Below are 23,594 nucleotides of genomic sequence, written 5' to 3'. Positions count from 1 at the left end.
AAAAGGCACTGTGGTATTTTCAGAAGATAGTAGCGCGTTTCCTTAAAAGACATCTATAAGGACAAAAAGAGAAAACCTCAGACAAGTTAATTTAACACCTTTTTACTGGTTTGCAACTTAACTCCAGAGAGAGCTGTTGTACATACACCAAAAGTTACTACTGTCCACATCAAGGAGAGATAGAGGAAGAACAGTGTCGTTTTCATTGTTTAGCACTACACTCAACTGGCAGCATCCAAATACTGATGGCTGAAGAAATCCCATCCAATCGTTCATAAAGGTGGAAAATTAGTACCACCTGCACCATTAGTACCAACTGCCTAATGTTACTACTACTACACAGGAAAACTACTCTAAACCCAATGTTTTGACAGTTCTCAAAAATCAATCCTTAGAAATTGTATATTCCTTATTTTTACTATACCTATAGACCCAGTCGAGATGGACCCCAAGTCCTGGTAATACAGTTTTTAGATGTTTTTATCTAGTTTGCATCTTAGCTGAAAAAGGAGATGCAGGGAAATGGTCAATAGCATATACAGCTCCTACTGTCTAAAGCAGTAAGACTCTTTTGTTTACTAAGTATTTTTTCTATTTTGAGTGTAGCTACTGCCATACAGTTCCTTAAACTTGTTGTAAATAATATGCTGTATGCATGTACTGTATGTGTAAGCTTTGCTTGAGAAGACAAACAGAAATTGGAGACAGAAGCCCACTGATTTTTTTTATTATCATGCAGTTGCCATCAGGGATGTTCCATGATTAACCATTTCTATATGATTATGTTTCTTTAGAAATTAAACCAAGGCAGTAAACATTTCATGATTAAATTAATCAAATCTTCCTACAGTTTTCTCAGGTCAATTCAGGAAGAAGGCAGTACCTATTTTATTTGCCTTTTAACTATTAAAGGCCATTTTCTAAACCTTTCTTACACAATACCTGAAAGGAAAATGAAAAACATAGCCTGTATTATTATTAATTTGGCTAATGCTTTTATCCAAAGTAAATTAAATGTGTACCCATGTATCCAGCTGACATTTTAATGGAACAATCCATGCAAAAATACTTTGCTCATGGGCACAACAGTAGTGCACCACCAAGAACCTGATCCCACACCAGTTCAAAGTTCTACACCCAACAATGTAAAATCACAAGCCAAAAGCCCAAACAAATAGCAATGGTTTCAATCAAGTATTCTGTATTCTTAGGTACCTCCCTATTGCAATTTTCTTAACTGCAGCAATATTTCATGTTTTCTGTCATACAGTTCTGTGTACACTTTTGGTTTAAAGCAGTGTAAAACAAGCATCATGTCTGAACCAAAAGCTAATTTATTCTGCAAGACCTGAAGAAAATGTACAGTTTTTGAGGGATTACAAAAAAGTTACAAAGTGAAAATACTTGTGAAATAAATGGTTAAATATTTCTGCTTGAATAGTTTTCCAAAGCAGCCCTGCTCAACATGGATGTGGATCAGCAAAGAACCTGAACTCAGCAAAACAGGAAAAAACCCAGCCTCACTAAACAACTGCAGCAAAAAGACTATTTTCTGTGTCAATCTAAACAGCTTAAAAGCAAAACAAACCTTGGTGTATTTTCAGAACAAGAGACATAACACATTGGTTTGGTCCACAGGCTAAGCAAAGTAACACAAATGTTCAGTTATGATGAAGGTGTGCTCCCTATAGCCTTTTGAAAGTAAAAGCTGCCTTTGGTCTTTCCATCTATCATTGTAAGTTGTTCTTAAAATTACAATATAAGTATGAATAACACTACTAATAAGAACAGTTCTTATTTCCAACATGACTGTCCCAGGGAATGAAAAACCTTCTGTTTTTTCTGCAAAGTGTTGCTCAGAATAACATCAGAAGAAAATTAATGCAGAAATTCAGTATTTTTTAAAATGCGAAACAGAAACGTTGGATTTTGTCTTTGCTTCTTTCTAGATTTACCGAACAGTTTCTGTGTTTTTAAAACAGCTGTGCAAGTTTTTAAATTTACCTATTCATTACAGTGTTAGATGAATCCGTATTTCTGGTACTGGCACCATTCAGCACCTAATGCATTAAAAAAAGCCTTAATACTCCTTGGAAGAAATGAGCCCCTGATAGGAAGTCTAAAAAGCAGAAGTCAGGTTGAATCCTAAAATTCACACAGCACCAGTTCCAGTTAGTGCTATATCATAAGATGCAGGATGATCATCCCTCCTGAACTGGCACAAGGAATACAGAAATTAGCCAAGTGATAGTGACTTAAAATTGATTTTTTCAAACTGGTAGTGGAGATAAAGTAAAGGAAGTTGGTAAATTCCAACATTTTTTCAAATAAATAAATGCCATATTTCTAGTATGTTTGATGAAAAAATAACCAATTCTTTACTACGGCCAAATTAATAATACAGGCTTTGTATTTTCTCACTGAGAAACATTTTGTCCACCATAAAACGTCCGACTTCAATAATGGTGTTTTCAAATCCTTCTAGATTCTATGTTGTATGGCTTGGCAATGTCCTTTCCTAAGGACAAAAAAGACGACACCAGGTGAAATTATAAACAAAAACTGGCACTTGTATGGATACCACAACTTGTCTGAAAAGAAAATAAACATATTATATGGTAGCAGGTACAGTACCTACTGTATACAGTTACAAAATCTTTCTATTACATTCATGCAAAAGCTACGACTCAAAGTCTTAAAAACACAGAAAAGTCTTCTGGATTCTTTACTGTAATCTTACCTTTTAGTTACTTAACCTCCCTGTGTGTGAAAGGAGAAGCAAAAATGTTTTATAAAAACAAATTATTTTAAAAAAGGGCGGAGTGGTGGCTCTGCGGCTAAGGACCTGCTCCTGTGGCTGGAAGGTTGCCGGTTCAAATCCCGCGGCTGGCAGGGGAATCCTACTCCGTTTGGCTCCTTAGCAAGACCCTTAACCCCAACTGCTCCAGGGGCACTGTACAATGGCTGACCCTGCGCTCTGACCCCCAGCTTCTCTCTCTCTATCTGTGTGTCTAAGTGTCTCATGGAGAGCAAGCTGGGGTATGCGAAAAGACAAATCCCTAATGCAAGAAATTGTATAGGGCTAATAAAGTGATCTTATCTTAAATTTAAAGTGTTGAGAATAAAAGTGTTTTTATACCTCTCTCTGGAATTCTAAAGCAAAACTTCTACATTAAAATTAAGAAAAAATGAGAGAAGCCATAATGAGTTTTTTAGTTTTCTTTCTTTTCAGGACTACAGCACTCTTGCACTTAGCTCCAATACAGCCTAAATACAGAATCTTACCAATTAATCTAAAACATGGAATATTACAAATAATGAAAAGATAAAGTCATATTCAAAAGACAAAGAGAAAGACCCCATGACAACATGGGAACAACCTAGAGCTGTTCCCCTTTATAAACTAAAGAGCTACAATATCATACATGTAGGCCTATGCCTTTAACATTCATTTGTGTTATTTACCTCATTTTCATTTGCTAAATTAGTGTTCTACCTAAAGAAATTCCTAAAATCCTGTCTTCCACAATCTGCACTGGGACAGTGTCTAGTACAACCATCATGGACATTGAGTGAGATCGGATGGTGTCAGTACCAGAGATGTAGTGATGGGAGGTCTGTGCTGAGCTACTCTGTTGCTTAAGAGTAAGGCTCAGGCTTCCCCTGAGGGTGCACCACCACTCCCCAACAGGAAGTGGTAACCATGTCTCTACTGCACTTACACAGCTCTACTCAGAATTACAAAACCGCTGCGGTTCACTCACCTTTGTCTTTTTTTTTGTTTGGTGCTTCCTTCTTCTTGACAAAAATAATTAGTAAGCTACTTCTTACAGACTGGAACTATTAAAATCTATGTCTATAAAATCTGTCTGGAGTGAAACACCCAGTGGCACATTGTAAGGACCAGAAAGCTGTCACTTCATAAAACCAGAAAATCCAAACTATGTACATCACACTCATAATTCTGTTGCAAAGTTCACTAGCCATGCTTCTCTTTAGACTTTATAAGCATTTAATTAAATAAACGTGACCTCCAGTAGAACACTACTTCAGTAGTTTTTTATATTAACTTACTGAGAAGTGTGATTTCCTAGTTATGAAATCAATTTATGCGAAAAGATACCTCCCTGGCTACAATAAGTATTCTAACATTACTGAGCACTGGTACAGAAAAGGTGAAGGCTAATTATGTCTGAATACTTGCACATTCTGTCACATCGAGTAGTAAAGCACTTGATAGCAGCAAGACAATTCCTTCCTGGCTTGTAATTGTCACACATTCTCAAAAGGTATCAGAAATACAACAAGACTGATGAGAGACAAAAAAAATTAAACCTTTATGTCTAAGAACTGAATCTATTCTGGTCCTTAAACTCATCCCTAAAATGACTACAACAAATTCAGAATATACATTTTCTTTTACTTTAATTGCCTTTATAAGATAAAACCTTAATAAAACTGGAGACGACAGTTGTTTTTTGGATGCGATAGGTTTAAGTAACATTTAATACAAAAGTAATCCATTACCATTTCCCAACTCTGTTGGTTTTCTCATCAAGACACCCCCCTTTCAACAATGGCCAACTTTGAAAGGCCTTGTTTCCAACATCTTTGTCTTCTGCTTCAGTTGACACTGGCTGAAGAGAGCTGTCAGGACTCCTCTAAGGACGATTATCCTGCTGTTAACTACAACAAATCAGTCAGCAGATACAGGTGCTAATCCATTCCAAGATTATCACTGGTATAAATTACTGTTGCAGTTCTCTGCATACTAGAGGTAAAACAGCTCATAAATCCATAATAAAAAAAAACACGGAACTAAACAATTTAGTTGATCTAAAAAATAAAAACTACTTCCTTAATTCATAACACTTAAATTTAATTCTGTGGAATCCTCAGAGAGACAGTGCAAATACTACATTTCAAAAGTAAAGACAATATGAGAGAATAATTTATGCAGAATAGTACTGGCTGACCATTCCTGATAGTAATTTGTATAAGGAAAAGTTAGTTATTAGGTATTATATTTAATAATAAGCCAAAACGGTAAACCTTGAACCCATAAAACAGAAAGACAAAGTTCCTTCAGACTCTACTTGGATGCTGATAGATCTATAAACAGTGCAAACAGGTCACAGTTAACCAGGAAAACCCCTCACAGTGTAAATTACATTAAAACTGCTGTTATCCAACATGTGTAAGCAAAAAATATTATGACCTCACTCAACACAAAGGTCCAGGCTTAGGGTCAGTGACACCCAGCTGTGAAGTGAACATTCAAATCTTAACCAAGGCAGGGTTTTATAACATAGTACAGTAAAACATTTTATTAAGTAGGTGATTTAAGGAACAAACCTTGCTAATTTAGCTTTTTGCGCATTTCTAGAAATGTGATGTAACACCCAAAGAAAACTAAAAAATAAGTACTTGAACATCCCCCTTCAAGCATCAAGTACAAGAAGGACATCCGAAATCGCCATAATTAAAGCAGTGTGACAGAGTGCCTCATTAACAGATCACCATTTGTTGAGCTGCAATGTGCTTTTCACTTTCAGTTTGACGAGAGCAGACCCAAACCACAGTCATGGCTGGAGAGAGGCAGTGTCATTGACACTGAGAAACAGCACTTACACTGAGCTCTACTTACTGACACTGTGCAAACGGATGAGGAGCTGGCAAAGCATGGCATGGGTAAACAGCCTAGGCACCGATTATTTCCTTTACCATTTAACATTATATAATAAAATATTACCCCTGACTTGACTGATCAGATGCTGACAGTTTTACCCTTATAAGTGTGTGAGGTAGAACAGTGGAGACAGTTTGTTTTCACTATAAAGGCGTTAAAGTGAGACTGCACAGCTGAACCGGGTCATTCTGACAAGTGTATCATGTAGGTGCACTAAGCTACTGAAGAGGAGATCCTTCTCAGCCAAGGAGCTGTAAATTCCATCATCACTTGAGCTCCCTGGAAAAGGTTTACTTTTCTAGAAACCTATTGACATATTAATAATTGCCATGAAGTCACAGAAGCCTTTTCTGATCTATATTAGAATGGTAATGAAATGAAAGCGCCATATTAGAGTGACTTTTCACTCTTTCATTGAGAGAGAGCATAGCATGTTCGACAGGGTCATCTATTCACCAGTGCCAGCCAGTATGTATTTTTCTTTTTAATAAGGTCAAAATGACCTAAATCTTAAATTAACTGTCATACGAGGACACACTTATATATATGGAATACACAGTTATAATGTATCCAACTTTTTAAAATTAATTTTACATTTACTTTACGCATCTGGTGCCTTTATATAATGCAGTCTAATCCAAATTAATCGAGCCGTCTTCGTAACAGCACTGCATCCGAGACTTATTAACGTGATGCCAAGATCTCACACTTCGTCTCGTTAAAGCTGGTGTCCATGTCTTTCAACAGAGTACAGTCTTTCATTTACCTGTCTCTAAGCAGACGTATTAATGTCTAATATCAAACGCAGAAAGAATCGCTCGTTTTTATCTGAGATGGTATTTTTGTGAATCCACCTACCATTATCTAATTCTATTTGCATGGTTTTAGGTAGAAATGATGGCTCAAATAACCAGACAATATGTTAAATTGCATAAAGACTTCATTGTACACACCCCTCAACAAAATTAAATTAAAAGACGCGTATTTTACTATGACAGTCATCACATTTATGCTGAAATGCCTTAGCATTAGTTTTACCCACCGGTCCTTTCACCACGACAGGACGTTAATACATACATCATATGTAAGCAATCAGCTTAAACGTGACTGTCAACAAATGCCCACAGAAGCTTACTTTTAAAGGTTAAATATACAAAGTACTAAAACATCATATTTAAAATGCATTTACAGGCGCTTCGTAAACCACCATGCTGTCTTATCTTGCAGCAGCGCTCACATATGTTTTCTATTTATAAATCTTGAACGAAGATGTGCAATACGACACTGAATTTCCCAGGTTCGCTTGGTATAACACTTAACGTATATTACAGATGACACAAAACTGTAAAATGCACCTACCTACAATTTCTAGTGCTCGAAGTCTTCTATCCCCTTCCCTTTTTATCTCCGCAGTTTCGCTCTTCGCTGCGTTTCTCAGCCTCTCGCGCAAAACTGGACTCTTGCTTCCAGCACCCTCCTGACGTCAGCATTTCGGCGGAGATGGGTGGGGTTACATCGCCAGAACGAGTGGACTAACTAATCGCTGAGCACGTCGTGCAGCTCAGGTAACAACAGTTGCGCCGTGTGATTGGTAGATGGGGTTTAGAATTTTAATGGCGCATTCTTGTACAGGGTGTATTGAGCCCCAAAATATCAAATTTAGCTTCGCGTAGTGCTCAGTGAAAGTTTGCTATGAACGCTGTACGTACAGGTTTCAGAGGAGGTTGAATAACAGCGTCCAAAAAAGACTTAAGTCAACATCAGGCTTAAGTGATGTGAAAACTCTTGAAAGAATGAATTTCACTCATCACTCATTTATTTTTTAAAAAACATGGAAACCTCAAAAACGTCTTGGCATAGTTGTCGAGCACCAATGTATAATTTATGTTAATATTTTACCTAACAAATGTTACAAAGTATTAGTTTAACAATCTAAAAATAACATTTTCATATTTTAAACAGAATAAATGACATTCGATTTGTATAGACTGATTTACCTGTTTCAGGACTTTATGTGCTCAGTTAAAGAGTGTTCGGCATCCCTGTTTTTCAGTTTAAATATCTCAAATATGTTTTTATCTTTTCATTTCCCTTGGCGGATTTGCTTCTGGGTATGAGCTGGGTAAATCCACTGTTCCACAAGGATCGATACTAGGCTCTCTGCTATTCAGAACTGGCATGGTTCCATCTGGGTCAAATAAACTCAAATGGTCTGAAAGATCAATTCTCTGTGGATGATATTCATCTATGGCCATACTAAACGATGCAGATGTTTCGGTTCTCTGAAGTCATGATAACAGGTTCCTTCCATAAAATCTACGTAAAATCGATACTGCGGATTCTTACTTTTGAATTGGAGTGGCTTTTGAATCTGATGTAAAGAATATAACATTCTTCCAGACCATTTTCAGCTATCTTTAAACTATTTTAATTTTTTTAATAGTTTGTATTTTAAAGAGTGAGAATTGTTTTCTACTTTATTTCTAATCAAGGTCAAGACAGGTTTGAGTGTGTTATTTAAACATAACTGGGTCTTAAATACCAAACGAGCTTGCAAACGTTCTCATTTCAAATCAATGTTACCATCTAGCGGTAAGAAACGAGAATGAGTTTTGTAATTGATTTGAACATGATCGAAACGTTTTCAACTCAACTTGAAGTGTCATGTGAATCCATTTATATTGTAACGCCCTCGCCTGGTGGTGAGGAGGAAGCGCCCTTAGGCGCTCGTAGTACCGCTGGGCATGCTGGGGGTGGTAGCCGGGAAGAGTCTGAGGGTCAGCACGATGACCAGCGGCTGACCCTACCTGTGTAAATACAGTAATGTCCTAGTAATTCTAGTGCCCTGTGTAGTCCTGTAAAAGTATAGTGTGTTGTTAGGTAATTACCACCCTAAATGTGTGTCCGTGTTCGTCAGTCTCCTCATGTGTGTGTAGATCCTGTGTTTGGTTTTTGTGTGGTTGTTAAATAAAGTCAGTGCTTGGTTAATCGCGTCTCCACTGTTCTTTAGTTCTGAAAATGAACCTGCAAACGCTACAATATGTACAAAGATGCGAGGAGCAAGGCAGATGCAGGCACAAGATAAGTCTATTGATTTTTTTTTGCTTTTTAACATTGCAGAACAATGCACTTAATCTAAATGTGACAACAATATAGGGGGAATTTTTAGTCTTGGAATTTTAGTACAGGGATGATAATTAATGATTATGATTTATGTGTTTAGCCTCTGACTATTGACTCTGTGTGATAAGTAATGGGTATCTTGGCAAACAATATGTCACTCAATCTGTGATGACTGTCGTCGGTTGTACTGTTTGTGCTAGAAAGGCAGAAGACCAGAAAAGGAGAGGGAAGCAGACACACATAAGAAACAAGAACACCAAGCCTTAACAAACACACTAGCCATTATTGCATAACTGAAGCAAACACAACCCCAGGCCACTGCCCTTCTCCCACTGCTATCACCCCATGACCTCTTCATCAAAAATTGTCTGCCAGATTAATTTAAACTAAATTTTTAAGTTTTTTTTGTATCTTCTACAGTGTTTACTAATCCTTTTGTTTGGGAATTGTCTGCAATACCCTAATCTGAATATGCATTTCTTATTCCCATTTGTTTCCTTTGTGTTTTTCTATCCTGTATTAATTAGCCAGTTTTATCTATGACATACATCTTTCCTTGAGTGCTTACTGCTTATATTTTGAGAAATAATTATTTATTTGGAAGCTTATCAAACACCTTTTGAAACCATAAAGTTATTTAATATATTCAGTTTGTCTTTCATTTTTCTGCTCTCTGGATGCAGCTAAGTAGTACCACACTGTAGTCCCTGTACTTAAATCTCTCACACACTGGTTGGTATTCGTGGCTGTGCACTGAGTCGTATACTGCAATTTTGTCTGCAAAACGTCTATGTTCAGTGTCCAGGTGTATTGACATTTGTTTTAAAAAATAACTGATCATTTTTCAAAGTCCTGCTGTTCTCCTTTTAAACAGTAGATGGGGCTCCTCGTTTCTCAGAATGTTTTAGGCTCCACTCTCTTTTGCCGTGCGGCAGTCTGTGGTGGAGTCGGTGGTGGTTGCCTGGTGACGAGGAAGCCGTGGATGATTTCCTGTTGTAGATGGGACTGGTCCAGGGTCTCCATAATGTCATTTCTTATTAAATAATGTGGAATTGCAGATATCCGGATAGGAAAGCATTTTTCCGTTAGGGCGAAATCAGGCCGCCTGATGCCGCAGCATGGAGAACTATTCCTTCATCAGAGTGGTGGGCAAGGGGAGCTACGGGGAGGTGACTCTGGTCAGGCACAAAGTCGATGGAAAACAGGTAAAACAAACAGGAAAAATGTTATGTGTTAAAAACTGTATTTTTCAAGAAGCTGATACTTCATTTTTGTTGTTGGACTGATGTATTCCCCACCTCGTTAGCTACAGAATGGTTCAGTGTGTATGAAAATAACCGATCATTTAGTTCAGACAACCTTGCCCAAATTATGTTACTTAAATTTAAACTTCATAAGGTTGGTCTTTGCTAAGTTATTTGATTGAAATAATAAACTTTGTAGATTTGCAATTTGAAATGCGGTAGTAAGCGCTTTCAAACGCGTATTGGGATTTTTTTAGAGACCTTGCCTGTACTCTGAGTTTCATCAGTATCGCTAATTAAATGTCGATAAGTGATAAACGGCTTTTCTCAAACCAGTTATAAATCAACCTATTTACCTAAACTTTGCAGTGAGGTATTTAATTATCTAACAATACATTGCATGTAAGAATATGTGAAACATTTAAATAAAATTCGTATCTACTTCACCAAGTGTCGCTAGATGATATACGTACATTGAGTGCACTACTTCAAAAGGCAGAAAATACTGTACATAATAGTCTAAATAGAATCGAGATGTTTCACTGTGAAAAAATGTTCACTGTGTTTGTGAGTGTGAGTTTTCTTTGGTTGAGATGATGCCACTGAATAATATCATTACACTATGTGACAGGTCATGAAAGAAATAATTCAAGGATTACATGCATTAAACGTGCATATTACAACTATCAAATTTAAATCTAGGTTTAAAAATAAAATGATCATTGCACGAATATTTTTGTGGGGTTCATAAACATTTCCAAGTCTGAACTATGTAGTAAAAATCGGTAACAATGTAACAGTTTTACTAAAGTTAAAATCGGCAACATGCCTCAAGCTAAGGAAAGACAACTACCTGTAGCATTAGCATCATGAAGGCGGACGTGTTCGAATCTCCTGATGGTGTTCTACCAATTGTACCTAGAAAAACAATATATTATTCATAGGCTGTTAACAACTCTACTAACACAAAAGTCAGAACTACTAACAGAAAATTCAAATCACCTAGCTGATTACATTTAGTGTAAACAAGATTAACATGCAAGAAGGTAAAAAAAAAAACTACAAATAGAAGATGGGAGCACTAAGCTTGAAGAAGCTATATGTGAAAAAGACTGAAGTATTTATGCTGACATTATTTATATAATCACGACTCTAGGGAAACAATAAGTAAAAAGCAAACGGGATGTTAGGATATAAAGTTAAAAGCTTAAAATATAAATAGAAAAAGAGGGCAGAAGAAACTGAAGAGGCTCCATAGCCAAAATGTCATGTCATTTTTTCCTTTCAGCATGTGATAAACCTTTACCTGTTCTTCTGCAGCCTACGCATGCTGACGCGACTACCTACTTGAATAGATTTTATGTTAAAATTGTATAAAACGCTTACAAGACTACATTTAAAATAGTGTGTAAGAACTTGATACATTCCTGGGCTTAAAAGAAGAATCTAGGACTAGGGAGGGGACTTTTTTTCAAATATTCATTATCCTCAAACAAAACCTTGAGTTGCCATGTGGCAACTCAGTGGACCTGAATCTACAGTGAAACTTGAACAAGAGGAGACAAAGGGAAGTTCATTGGATTCAGGATTGTGAGAATGCAAAACAAGGAATGGTCAAAAAAGATCTTGGGATCAATCCACAACTTGCAACCAAATGAGCTAGATGGGTCTAATGATGCTCTAGAACCTCTTAAGATATTCTGATGTTCCTCTAATTGCTGCTTTTCTTGTGATCACAGTACGTCATTAAGAAGCTGAACCTGAGGAACTCATCCAAGCGTGAGCGTAAGGCTGCAGAGCAGGAGGCCCAGCTGCTGTCACAGCTCCGCCACCCCAACATTGTAACTTACAGGGAATCATGGGAGGGAGAAGACTGCCAGCTGTACATCGCCATGGGCTTCTGTGAGGGAGGAGACCTCTATCATAGGCTGAAGGAGCAGAAGGGCAGGCTCCTCACTGAAAGACAGGTTGTGGAGTGGTTTGTCCAGATTGCAATGGCATTACAGGTAATGGCCTTTGAATCAGCAACTGCATTCTTGTCAACATGTAGCTGCTGAGATCCCTGCTCTGTTAAGAGTCACTTCAAAAGAAAGATGGGAATTATGGATAGGACCTTTAACGAAGAAATTGATTTTTTACCTAAATAAGCCATGCAGAATTACCTTAATTTAAAACTTATATGAAGTCGTATTAGAAATGGGGAAATATTGGAACCTGTATTTTAAATGGGTATTTTTATTGTAGTTTTTTTTTTCTTTTGTTCATATATACCTGAAGTATTTGCATGAGAAACACATCTTGCATCGGGACCTGAAAACTCAGAACATCTTCCTGACAAAAACAAATATAATCAAAGTTGGAGACTTGGGAATCGCCAGGGTTCTGGAAAATCAGAATGACATGGCCAGCACGCTCATCGGCACACCGTATTACATGAGCCCAGAGCTGTTCTCTAACAAACCATACAACTACAAGGTAAAGACAGCTGGAGAATACTTGTTTGCTTACAGTAAACCTTTCAACGCTCAGCATTTGAAATCTTAAGAGCTACATCTTTTCTTTCAAATTCATATTTATATTTTTAGATAATCCACTTAGTTTAGCCCAAAGCTAACCACCCCAGTTTATTCTGGCAGAAACTGTTGGTTAGATCATCACTCTATTTCACAACTATATGTGAAATGCATGAGTGGTGTCCTTTACTTTGTTTGTCCATCATTGTGTAGAATTCTACAAATGGCTCGCTCGCTGGCCCTGATGAGTTCACTTCAGTTTACTTAATCTGCTGCTTCTTATTCTTTCTCTCTCTCCAGTCAGATGTCTGGGCTCTAGGCTGCTGTGTGTATGAAATGGCCACACTGAAGCATGCTTTTAATGCCAAGGATATGAACTCTTTAGTTTATCGTATTGTAGAAGGAAAGGTGAGACCTCAAATGTCTTCTTATGTGCACTGAACATGTTACAAGTAACTTTAAAGAAATGGGCATTCCAACTGAAGTATAGCCAAAAACAGGTTACACCTGGCAATGAAGATTTATTGAAATTCAATATTTTGTATTTATAAAAAAACATTTGATTTTTTTAAGCTTCCACCGATGCCAAAAGAGTACAATCCTCAGCTTGGGGAGATAATAAGGAGCATGCTCAATAAAAGACCTGAGGACCGACCAGAAGTGAAGCATATTCTGAGACAGCCTTACATAAAGCACCAGATTTCTGTGTTTTTAGAAGCCACAAAGGAGTATGTATTTTCACTTTATAGTTCCACTTCTATGTGTAAGCAGAACTATGCAAAAAATCTTAAACTTTGTGCTCTTTATTTAATAGAAGTTGCATAATTCCAATTGCATAAGGTCACATTGTAATATAAGAATAATATATTACTGTATATTATGCACACCAGATGTGCCTGAAACTGTTACTAGAACTGTTTTTGTTCCCCAGTTTCTTTAAAAAAATTTCAGATTTTTCTGCTTCATGGAAATTAGATTTGAAGTTATTAAACATTTTATTATTTTTACATTTTTTTTAAGAAAAACTGCTAAATCCAGGAAAAAAGTTTCAAATTGTAGGCCCAGTAATGCAGCTTCAGTGGCTTCTACACATTTAAACCAAGACAGCCTACATCAGCGACCCCCTGAGCCCAACAAGAGGAAGGTGATGGTGAGTCTGAGGCTTTAATTCTGCTGCACAGCACTGGAGAGTGATTTACTTCAGGATTAAAGTGAATGATATTATTAGGTTTTATGCCAAAAGATAAAAATATATTTATGAATGTGTAATGATACTAATATTTAATCTTTACTCATTTAAAAGTAAACCTGCCATCACATCATCCAGTTGAATGCTGCACATTGGTGGTAGTGAGGGGAGTCCCAATTATCTGTAAAGCACTTGAATGGAGTGTCCAGAAAAGCACTATATACAGTGCAGTCCATAAGTACCTGGACAGTGACAAAATGTTTGGTGTTTTGGCTTTGTACTCCAACACATTGGACTTGTGATGAAACAATGACTATGAGGTTAAAGTGCAATCACAGCCCTTTTTATACATATTCCCCCCATTTCAGGGGACCAAAAATAATTGGACATATTAACATAACCTTAAATAAAATTGTCATGTTTAGTACTTGGTTGCAGATCCTTTGCAGTCGATGACTGCCTCAAGCCTGTGACCCATAGACTTAACCAGACGCTGGGTATCTTCCCAGGTGATGCTCTGCCAGACCTGTCATGCCGTCGTTTTCAGTTCCTGCTTGTTTTGGGAACTTTTTTTCTTCAGTCTTGTCTTTAGTAAGTGAAATACATGCTCAATGGGATTCAGGTCTGGTGATGGATTTTGCCAGTCAAGAACATTCCACTTTTTGGCCCTGAAAAACTCCATAGTTGCTTTAGCAGTATGTTAGGGTCATTGTTCTGCTACAAGGTGAAGTGCCGTCCAATGGGTTTTGAGGCTTTTTGTTGGATCTGAGCTGATAAGATGGTTCTGTACACTTCAGAATTCATCATGCTGCTTCCATCGACAGACACATCATCAGTAAAGACAAGTGAGCCAGTTCCACTGGCAGCCATAAATGCCCAATCCATGACACTACCTCCACCATGTTTTACCTCAATTTACCTTCGGGATCAATAAAGTCTTATCTATCTACAGAGGAGGTGGTATGCTTAGGATCATAAGCAGTTCCTTTTTTTCCACACTTTCCTCTTTCCATCACTCTGGTACAGGTTAATCTTAATCTCATCTGTCCATAAGACTTTGTCCCAGAACTCTACAGGCTCTTTTGAGTACTTTTTAGCAAACCGTAACCTGACCTTCCTGTTCTTGAGGCTTACCAGTGGTTTGCATCTTGTGGTGAACCCTCTGAGGTTATGCTGGTTTATTATTCTCTTTATGGTAGTCATTGACACATCTATGCCTACATCCTGGAGAGTGTTCCTGATCTGTTCAACAGTCAAAAGGGGGTTTTTCTTCACTACTGTGGTCTTCCATGGTCTACCAGGCCATTTGCTATTGCCCAGCTCACCAATGCGCTCTTGCTTTTTAACAATGTACCAAACAGTTGATTTTGTCACACCTAATGTTTTGGCTATGGCGATGATTGATTTATTCTGATTTTCCAGCCTCATGATAGCCCACTTTACTGGCATTGACACTTCTTTGTTCCTTATGTCGAGAGACAACAGCAACAGACTCCAGATACCAATCCCACATCTAGAATCAACTCTGGACCCTTTGTTAGCTCTCTTTTGCATGAAATAATGATGCAGTGACATACAGCTGGCCAAGAAACAACTGACCAGCCAATTGTCCAGTTACTAGAATTGGAGTGCTATGTATAAATAAGGCTTGAATGGTTCATTTCAAATCCAATGTGCTGGAGTACAGAGGTAAAACAACAAAAATTGTGCCACTGTCCACAGTGGACAGTGGCACTGTAATAATAAAACATTTCAAATTTTCTCCGATGAAAATTGAAATGTGAAATTTTTATGTTGCTAATGAGCATGGTAGGGTTTACATTAAGAAATACATTGTTTTTAAAATATACAAAACAGATAATACTGGTTTTAGTTAATGATCAGGAAATTAGATATGTTTCTTACACAATAATCTGTTGGTTCATTTGGAAATTGTTGAACTTGCTGCTCATTCAACTGCAATGTTTCTTTGGTTGTGTGAAAATATCTCTTTTTGCAGAAGAAAGAAAGCTGTTCACGGCTAAACAAGGAAAGCACCACTGCCTCAGGAATACAACCTTGCCCAAAACCATTTCCTCAGCAGGCCCTTGGCCAAGATATTTTCCACAGTACAGGACTGTCATTAGCTACCATTAGCGGAATTGATATTGATGTCAAGCCAAGCGAAGAAAGAAAGAATAAGAAAGGAGAGCTGCTGACACCTGATACATGCCTGAAAGAGCTCTCAGGTGGCAGTGGCAGTGAAGAGTTAAAGAGGCTGTCGAATGGCTCTGCAGCTCAAGATGCTCAGCCCCAGCAGGTTCTAAAGACAGCAAACAAAACAACAGTTCCTGTCAACCATCCAGACTGGACTGATGATATGACTGACAAAGACAACACATTGAAGCTTCTTCAAAGCATCAGTATGAAAAATAACTTACCTGAACTGAAGGTTAGAACTGGGATAAAACTTAAACTTAAATTTAATTTTCAGTTCTCTGTAGCTATTTCTATACTATTTCAGTTCTCATTACTGAATGTTTAGCATAATGTTATAATAGCATATATTTTACCTTTATATAATATCTATTTAAATTTAATGTTTTTGTTACAATCAGTATACAAATCTATCTTTATTTTTAGAAAATAATCTTCATACTTTCATGTTTTTATTTATTATGTTTTGACTGAATTGCTTACATATTCATAGAATATTTGCTTTGGAAAAGATTGAAAGTAGTCCTGTCTTATTCTTCAAGGAAACCTTGGACACAGAAAAGCTTCTTGAGCCTTTTGTCCCTGTTATAATACCGGTAGGACTTTTGCATTCATACCTTGGCTTAGAGCTTAAAGTAAAGATGTAGAAAATTCCTTTTTCTGGAAATCCGACATATTTCTCTGGTCAGGTCTACTAACATTACTCCAGTGTTCAATATTTGCTTCTTTGAGTTTATGTATAATTTCCTTTAGAAGAAGGGCCCACTTGTTTATTATGTAAATCAATAAGTTATTTAGTCTAATTATGATGTGCAACACCAGCAAATAATGTTGATCGTTTAAAAAGCAATAAATAAAATATAACTTATCTATTGTCTTAATGTTATTTTAATTCCTGTTTAAAATATTTTGTCCTCATAATCACTATTTTTTGTTTTCCCAAAACATTGGAATTCTCTCAGGTCCCAGAACTTTATCATGGTGACAAATTCTATATTGACCATTTTTCTATTCTAATGTTCTAATGGCCTGTTAAATCAGTACATCTGCACTTACAGCATCAATAAGAGAGTGAATAGTTTGTGACCTTACTCTCCCATTTCTCATAAAAGTGGCATCTACAGAAATTTATGTTTTCTTTGCTGTTGTGTATCTTTCCTGGAAAGTGTTTTGATTTTCTTTTCTTTTTTATTTCTTCTTGTTTCTTTTTCCTCTTTCCTAAATGAAGGAGCTCTCCCATGAGGGTGCCCCTCCTCCTCCAGGTCAGGGTGCTCCTCAGCTGCAGCCTCACTCTTCAACCTCCGAGCCATCACTCTCCCGCCAGCGCCGACAAAGGAACAGAGAGAAGGCTCAGGAGAGCAAAGACCAGGTTGATAGAATTTTCCTTCTACCCATTTCAACATCTGTTTTTTAGACTAGTATATTTCTGTGTCACATTTTGAAATTTCCTCTTTCTTTAGTTTAAAGCTGTCCCACCCAGGCCTTTGCCATCTCCCCCTAGAAGCACTGACCTGTCAGATGTCAAGAAGAGTCAAGGAAATATGGAAAACCCTAAACATGGACTATGCTCTCATCTTTGCAGCTCCAGTGACAGTGCAGTAGCTGTGTCACAGGTCAGCTCTTGTTACAGCTGTTTCATAATTTGTATGCTTCTGTGTTAATTCAAGAATGTTTGGAGGGTTTTAGAAGAGATTATTGGGGTCCATTGTAATCATCTTGTTTGGCCTGACATAGAGAAGTATCTCAAAATTTTTCCTTTTTTTTTGTTTGTACAAAAAAGAATGTTGTCTCTGTAGTCCCTCAGGACTCTGTCTCTTCAAACAACTTTTTGTCTCACTTTTATGCTGACAGTTCTCAATGTTTTATCTCTCTTCTCTCCTTTGATGCCCAAGTCTCCTCCTGCATCTCTGCCTGTCTCACAGCCATCTCTTCCTAGAAGCACACTATCTCAAGCCCAGACTGTCAAAGTCTGATCTTGTTTTTTCTGTCCTCAACTCTGTGATCCTCTCTATTTCTCTTGCTCTGTCCCTCCCTTGGTGTCACTCTTCATCTCTTTCTCTCCTATTCCCAGCTCATTTCTTCTATTCCCAGCTCATTTCTCCTCCAGCATCATCCTGCTGCTTCTTCTTTAGCAACATTTGCATAATTCAGTCTTTAAATTGAACCCCTTGGAGACAAATAAAGTATTTTGAATTGAATTGTTCCCTGGTACTGTCTTGCCTAGACTATTGTAGCTCCCTCTTGGCCATACTCCCTGCTAAACCTATCCACTCCCACTTATCCAGAGTTCTGCAGCTCATCTTGTTGCTTTTCTAACGTAAATTTCATAGATGTTTATTGTAAGTTGTCCTGAAATTTGCTAAGCCCATAATGTAAACAGAATTTATTTATGCTGCTTTATGCAAAGTATTTTCCATGTTTATTTGTTTTATTTAATACTTAGTGCTGCAATCAAGACTATTCATTCTTCATATTAATCAACATGTTATTTCTGAAATGCTTGGTTAAGGATCGCCCACTGTCTGCTAGAGAAAGGAGAAGACTCAAACAGTCCCAAGAAGGGATCTCCCACTCTGGTAAAGATGCTGTAGACCCAGAATTTAAACTACAGTGTAAAGCTGACCACAGCGTCAAAATGTTTTAGATCACATTAAACAAACACTCATTAAACATGTTACAATATCTAAATTTTCTCTTGATTTTATATAGAAAATCAGAAACAGTTGTACAGTTGCCTCAATAATTTTCTTTTTACACTATTCTCTATTCTGTGTCAACTACTGGATTATGACTCCTGTAAGACAAATGATTTATGATTGTTTAATTATTTAGTTGATGAATTTATCCAAACCAACCCCTATTTGTACCTATTTGTACATTTTATAAGGGGACCCAACAGTGCCAGATCTAGGATTTAAACCCACGACTCGTTACAAGGCCAAACCCCCAACCATTATTCTGCACAGCTGTCTCATTTTGGTGCTGGAACACCCCACAACCTTATTAAAGACATGTTTTGAAAAAGGTATAAGGGCAGTAAAACTAATTGGCATGCAATTTCAAACATTTTCTAAAGAAATTCTTCCCTGATACTGATAGGTTTTTATTTTGTAAATGAATTAAAGAGACCATGTTTATTCTTGAAGCAGTTCCGGCATCCAGAAGGGCCTCATGCAGCACAGTCACTGAGAACAAGCATCCAATCGGTCATAGTGTAGCAGGCAGCTCTTCTGCAACAGACATTGTTACCAAGGTGGAGAAGGTAAGTCAGCCCTGTCCTGTTGCATCAAAAACATCTTTTTGATCTCTTTGAGAAGCCACCTCTAAAGGCGCTATATAAAATGAAGTTTATTATTCTTATTGTAATTGCTGTTGTTGTTATCTACTGTGCAAAATACTTTTGTAGGTTTCCAACAATAGAAAAACATAGTTCCAGTATGTTCTTTTGTAAGTTATGTACTGTAATACTCGGTACCTCTTTGCAAGACTGAGAGTGGCTCTCAGTGTGAGTTAGTGAGGAGGAAAATGTCTGCTCTTTCCCCAGCCCCAGAGTAGGTTAGCCCAGCGCCATTCTGATGAAGACGAGTGCAGTTCTTCCACCAGCTCCACAGAGCGTTTAGAGGGAGACGGCAGAGAGGGGTAAGTTTGTCCTGTACAAAGAACTGGATGACGGAAACCGCCTTCAGTTATCTTTCCAAATGCCACTGGAGTAAGAGGTTTGGGAACACATATTAATTTGTTATCCCATTTTACACTAATTGACTTGACATTGACACATCACCCTTTTCTCTGATCAATCTTTGCTGGTTTATGGAGACATGAATATCCATTTCTTACAAGATGGTGATAACAAAACTGATTTGAACATTAAAATGATTTATGATTTATGGAACCAAAATTCAGCAACTACAAATTACTTTTTTAATTTTCATTACTGAGACCATTGGTACATTTCATTCTACTTGAGCTTTTAATCACATTATTATTATTAATAATAATATGAATATGTTTTTAGGCATTTGATTTGAACATACCCTGTAAAATCTGCTGGATTGTAGTTTTTAAATGATTGGAGCTGTGCAGCTGTGTTTATTAATCTGCAAGTACTGGCCTAATCTTACTTAGTGCCTTCAATGTAAATGTTTTTTAGATTTCACCACTTCTCTGTCTGAACTGAAACACATTGATGCTTTCTTCTTAAACTTGGTATCACTGTTAGATTGTTTATGTTATATTTTAGAAAGAGTGACTCCAGTGAGATGCAGGATCTTGTACAACTAATGACCCAGACATTAAGAATGGATTCCAGAGATACTGGCTGTGTACACGAACATCCCATACCACTGCGTGAATTCAAACTCAACAGGAAATACAGAGACACACTTATACTGCATGGAAAAGCAAAAGAGGAGCAAGAAAATTTCTACTTCAGAGAATTTCCTACAGGTCTGGTTCTGCTTTTCACTTCCAAGTATTGTGTAGCAGCGTAAGGACGATATTGTTCAACAGTTTAATCTACGAAAAGGTACAGTTCATGCAAGATACGTTAAAAGTGGTATGACATGCTTACTGGCCTAACTGAATGTTTACAATTGAATCACTGTGCAACATCTTGTATGTCGTTTCATTCTGTTTTTAATGTTAATAACAAATTTAATAAATAAATGTTTAGGAACATTCTCTGCTAATGAAGTGCTTTTACAGTTGGTGAATATGAAAAGAGTAATTTGAAAGTAAAAAAGTTACATGTTTTAAAACTTGCAATATTATTATTTTTTGTTTTCATTCTAAGATTCTACTTCTGGACCTGCTAAGATCAAAAGAGTGATTGAGTGTCTCAGGACTGATGCAGTAAAGGGGCTGGGAGTAAAACTGCTAGACAAAGTCCTTGATATTATGGAAGAGGACGATGAAGTTAAGAGAGAGGCAAGTAAATGTAATTAAACTACATAGATTACAGCTGTAAACAGTAACAAAGATCAGGATCTGTTCAACAGATTTATGAATTAAGGAAAAAATGGTCAAGGGGTGAAACTATTTAACAGTCTCCTGCAAACTACTGATCTGAGGTATAGAGTGTACAGGCCATTTAGAACTATGTGGCCTAAAATGCAAAACTGAGATGTCTTTGTGCAGACCAGTTGGTGGATGATATAGACCACTTAAAGCAGACACAGATGCAAGTCACTTTCTGTGTGATGATACTAGGAAGAAATATAGCAAAGAGGTTAAAAGAACTGCAACATGGATGATTCCTGACCTCAAGGGATTGTCATGTATGTACTAGTTAAAGGTGCTATTTTTTCATTCTAGAACAGAAAGGAAATATGATCCAAGTATATACAATTCTAGAACTGGATGAAATTTTCGATCAATATAGCTACTAAACTACCAAACAATGCCCTTTCTTTATTGCAGCTTTTTGTATGTTGTGTTCTAATGTTTTCATACCCATTTAGTTCAAAAGCCATGAACAAGAAAAAATAGTAGAAAGGATTTTTTATGCAGTGTTTACCTTAAATTCTAAACGTAATATATTCAGATAGGCATTCTGTACTTCTGTTAAAATTCCTAGTGGCATGTGTTAGAAGTGCCTTGTGGTAGCAGTTTATGTGTTCTTTCTTTCTTCAGCTGCACCTCCGGGAGCAGATGGGAGAAGACAAGTATAAACAGTATGCTGTGATGGTTCGACAGCTCAAGTTCTTCGAAGATGTCATTTTTAAAGAGTGATGTTTTTTGTATAAAACAATAATAAGGAATAATTATAATAACAATAATAAGGAAGGGAAACGTTCCTGTTAGTTTGCATGGTGCTGGAAAAAGACCTTGAAATACACTGTGGATGAAGATGTGGTTTTATCAATATAGAGGCTGTATTCAGTTAAGCAGTACTCATTGTGCTGAAGACTTGCAATGGTTTGGTGTATATTTATTAATGTAGATTAATTATTATTTTAAGTAGAAAATACATTTTTGAAAACATGTTTATAAAATTAAAATTATTAGAGATAATTAGAAATTTGTTTAAATTCATGCAACATATTGTTGCTACTGTTTGATCTCACCTGAAGCTTAGCAGCAAAACTAAGGTCAGTCTTTTTCATAGCTTAGTATTCCTTTCAATATTTTGTTAGAAACTATATTAATTCCACATACAGCTATTTTTGGACTGTTCACATCTATATCTTTTATAATTATGTATTGAGGTTATATTTCCCCAATACCTGTCAGGATCATGGATGTTATATTTTCTGTACTCTTATTTTAAAAAAAATATAAATTTAATGAATACCTCTTAGAGCACTGGATATGCTCCAAGAGAGATCTGAGAGATAACCATGTTTTATATGCAAAGGAACTACTGTAGTAAGGACAAGGGTAAGGACATGCTGAAACTTTTGTATGTAATTAACCTCAACTTTAATTGCTCTTCTGCAGCCAACCCACTCTGATACAGCTCCGCACTTGGACCCTGTCTTTAGAATTGTTCTTAGAGTAGTTTTTCTTTCACACTACACAAGGTACTGTATATCACTCACTGAGAGGTGGATAAGAATTCTCACTTTAAACTTTGTAAATATCAAACCAAAAGCAACACAAGAATGACTCTAAGATACAAAGAATATTATTAAAACATCTAAAAATACAGTAAATCATTGCCTGTATCTATACAGGCAAGTGGAAAAATGAATTGATACAGTATTTTAAACCAAATTTCCTCTCTTAATAAATTTCTCTGACATCTGATATACTGTGAATAATTGTGGAGTATGGGTAGCATTTTTATAATAATCTGGAAATTTAATGTTTCACCACTTTTTTAACTGCTATGAAAACATTAGGTATGCATTTAGAGACAGCAGATGCTTTCTGGATTCTGGAGAAGTGGATTCTGGATGTACAGTATACTACAGATTGATACAGCAGATAAACTAGTCCATCTGTATTTCTGAACTAATTTTTCATACAGTACGTGAATATTGACTGTAATGCAGATCTTTTTACACTTGGTTGTTTCTTTATTTGTATAATGGTTGCAATTAATAAAGTTGTAGGAACAAAAACAATTTGCTTTGCTTAATTTCCTCAATTGTCTTTTTTTTCCCCACGCATAAAAATACCTGTATCTGACAGTTTGCATTAATATGCATTTCCTAAACGCTTTAATAGTATGAAAGTACAGCTCAGAGAAATTTTGAAATGAGTTATTTTGAAATAATTGTGGATGTGACCTTTCCCGAGAGCAAAACGGATACAATTGTATGTTCTCCTGCTATGCTCTGAACAGAAGCATATTTCAAGCAGCGTCTTGCCTAAGAACATCCTTTTGAGTCATGATAAATGTTGTGTTTAAGAAAGAAAAACTCTCGAGCATGTATTTAGATGTAAGATTGTCATACATGGTACATAATACAACAGTATTTTTAACATAGAGCATTTTCCACTCTTCAATTGCTCTGAAATGTCACAAACTCTCTCTGAAAACATTCCACATGCCTCTTTTCAACATGCACAGAAATTAACCAAATTAAGAATGACCCTTTTACACACACATATCACACTATACAAAACAGGTACCCCAACAGTTTAAGAACTCCTTTTCAAATGTTATAATCCCCAGTTTCAGTCACTCCAGATTT

At 36.7% G+C, this 23,594-nt stretch overlaps 2 protein-coding genes across 6 annotated transcripts in view; one reads left to right on the top strand and one right to left on the bottom strand.

Moving 5' to 3' along the window:
• Positions 1-7,151, bottom strand: part of camk1b (calcium/calmodulin-dependent protein kinase Ib) — an 87,133-nt gene extending 79,982 nt beyond the window's left edge. The window contains exon 1 of one of the 2 annotated variants that reach the window (XM_015347186.2): positions 7,053-7,151. The gene's annotated coding sequence lies outside the window, so the exon portion shown is untranslated. Of the gene's footprint in view, positions 1-7,048 lie in introns of both variants that reach the window. The other variant, XM_006630666.3, reaches the window with a different exon arrangement.
• A 15-nt stretch (positions 7,152-7,166) lies between these two features.
• On the top strand, positions 7,167-23,038 carry nek4 (NIMA-related kinase 4). 4 transcript variants are annotated; one of them, XM_015347184.2, is made up of 17 exons: positions 7,167-7,254; positions 8,700-10,017; positions 11,796-12,062; positions 12,334-12,531; positions 12,870-12,977; positions 13,143-13,297; positions 13,590-13,719; positions 15,758-16,189; positions 16,497-16,550; positions 17,183-17,323; positions 17,415-17,567; positions 18,464-18,530; positions 19,104-19,216; positions 19,499-19,593; positions 20,195-20,400; positions 20,747-20,880; positions 21,586-23,038. In XM_015347184.2, exons 2-17 carry the CDS (start codon positions 9,931-9,933, stop codon positions 21,682-21,684), a joined length of 2,439 nt encoding a protein of 812 aa, XP_015202670.1. In that variant the 5' UTR covers positions 7,167-7,254; positions 8,700-9,930; the 3' UTR covers positions 21,685-23,038. The 4 variants fall into 4 exon arrangements, with proteins under 4 accessions (XP_015202670.1, XP_015202669.1, XP_015202671.1 ...); XM_015347183.2 differs by having other exon boundaries at positions 19,101-19,216; XM_015347185.2 differs by lacking the exon at positions 12,334-12,531 and having other exon boundaries at positions 19,101-19,216.
• The last annotated feature ends 556 nt before the right edge of the window (positions 23,039-23,594 follow it).

Source organism: Lepisosteus oculatus, chromosome 4 (genome assembly GCF_040954835.1).
Source record: "Lepisosteus oculatus isolate fLepOcu1 chromosome 4, fLepOcu1.hap2, whole genome shotgun sequence".
NCBI classification, from domain to species: Eukaryota; Metazoa; Chordata; class Actinopteri; order Semionotiformes; family Lepisosteidae; genus Lepisosteus; species Lepisosteus oculatus.
The sequence above is the reverse complement of the archived record's forward strand: the minus strand, read 5'-3'. Positions and strand labels throughout refer to the sequence as shown.

Excerpts from the sequence above, each read along its gene's own strand:
- nek4 (XM_015347183.2), top strand. The coding sequence starts at position 9,931 with ATGGAGAACTATTCCTTCATCAGAGTGGTGGGCAAGGGGAGCTACGGG. Across the intron at positions 12,532-12,869 it reads ACAAACCATACAACTACAAG|TCAGATGTCTGGGCTCTAGG; the intron begins GTAAAGACAGCT and ends CTCTCTCTCCAG. Across the intron at positions 19,217-19,498 it reads TTGTTACCAAGGTGGAGAAG|CCCCAGAGTAGGTTAGCCCA; the intron begins GTAAGTCAGCCC and ends CTCTTTCCCCAG.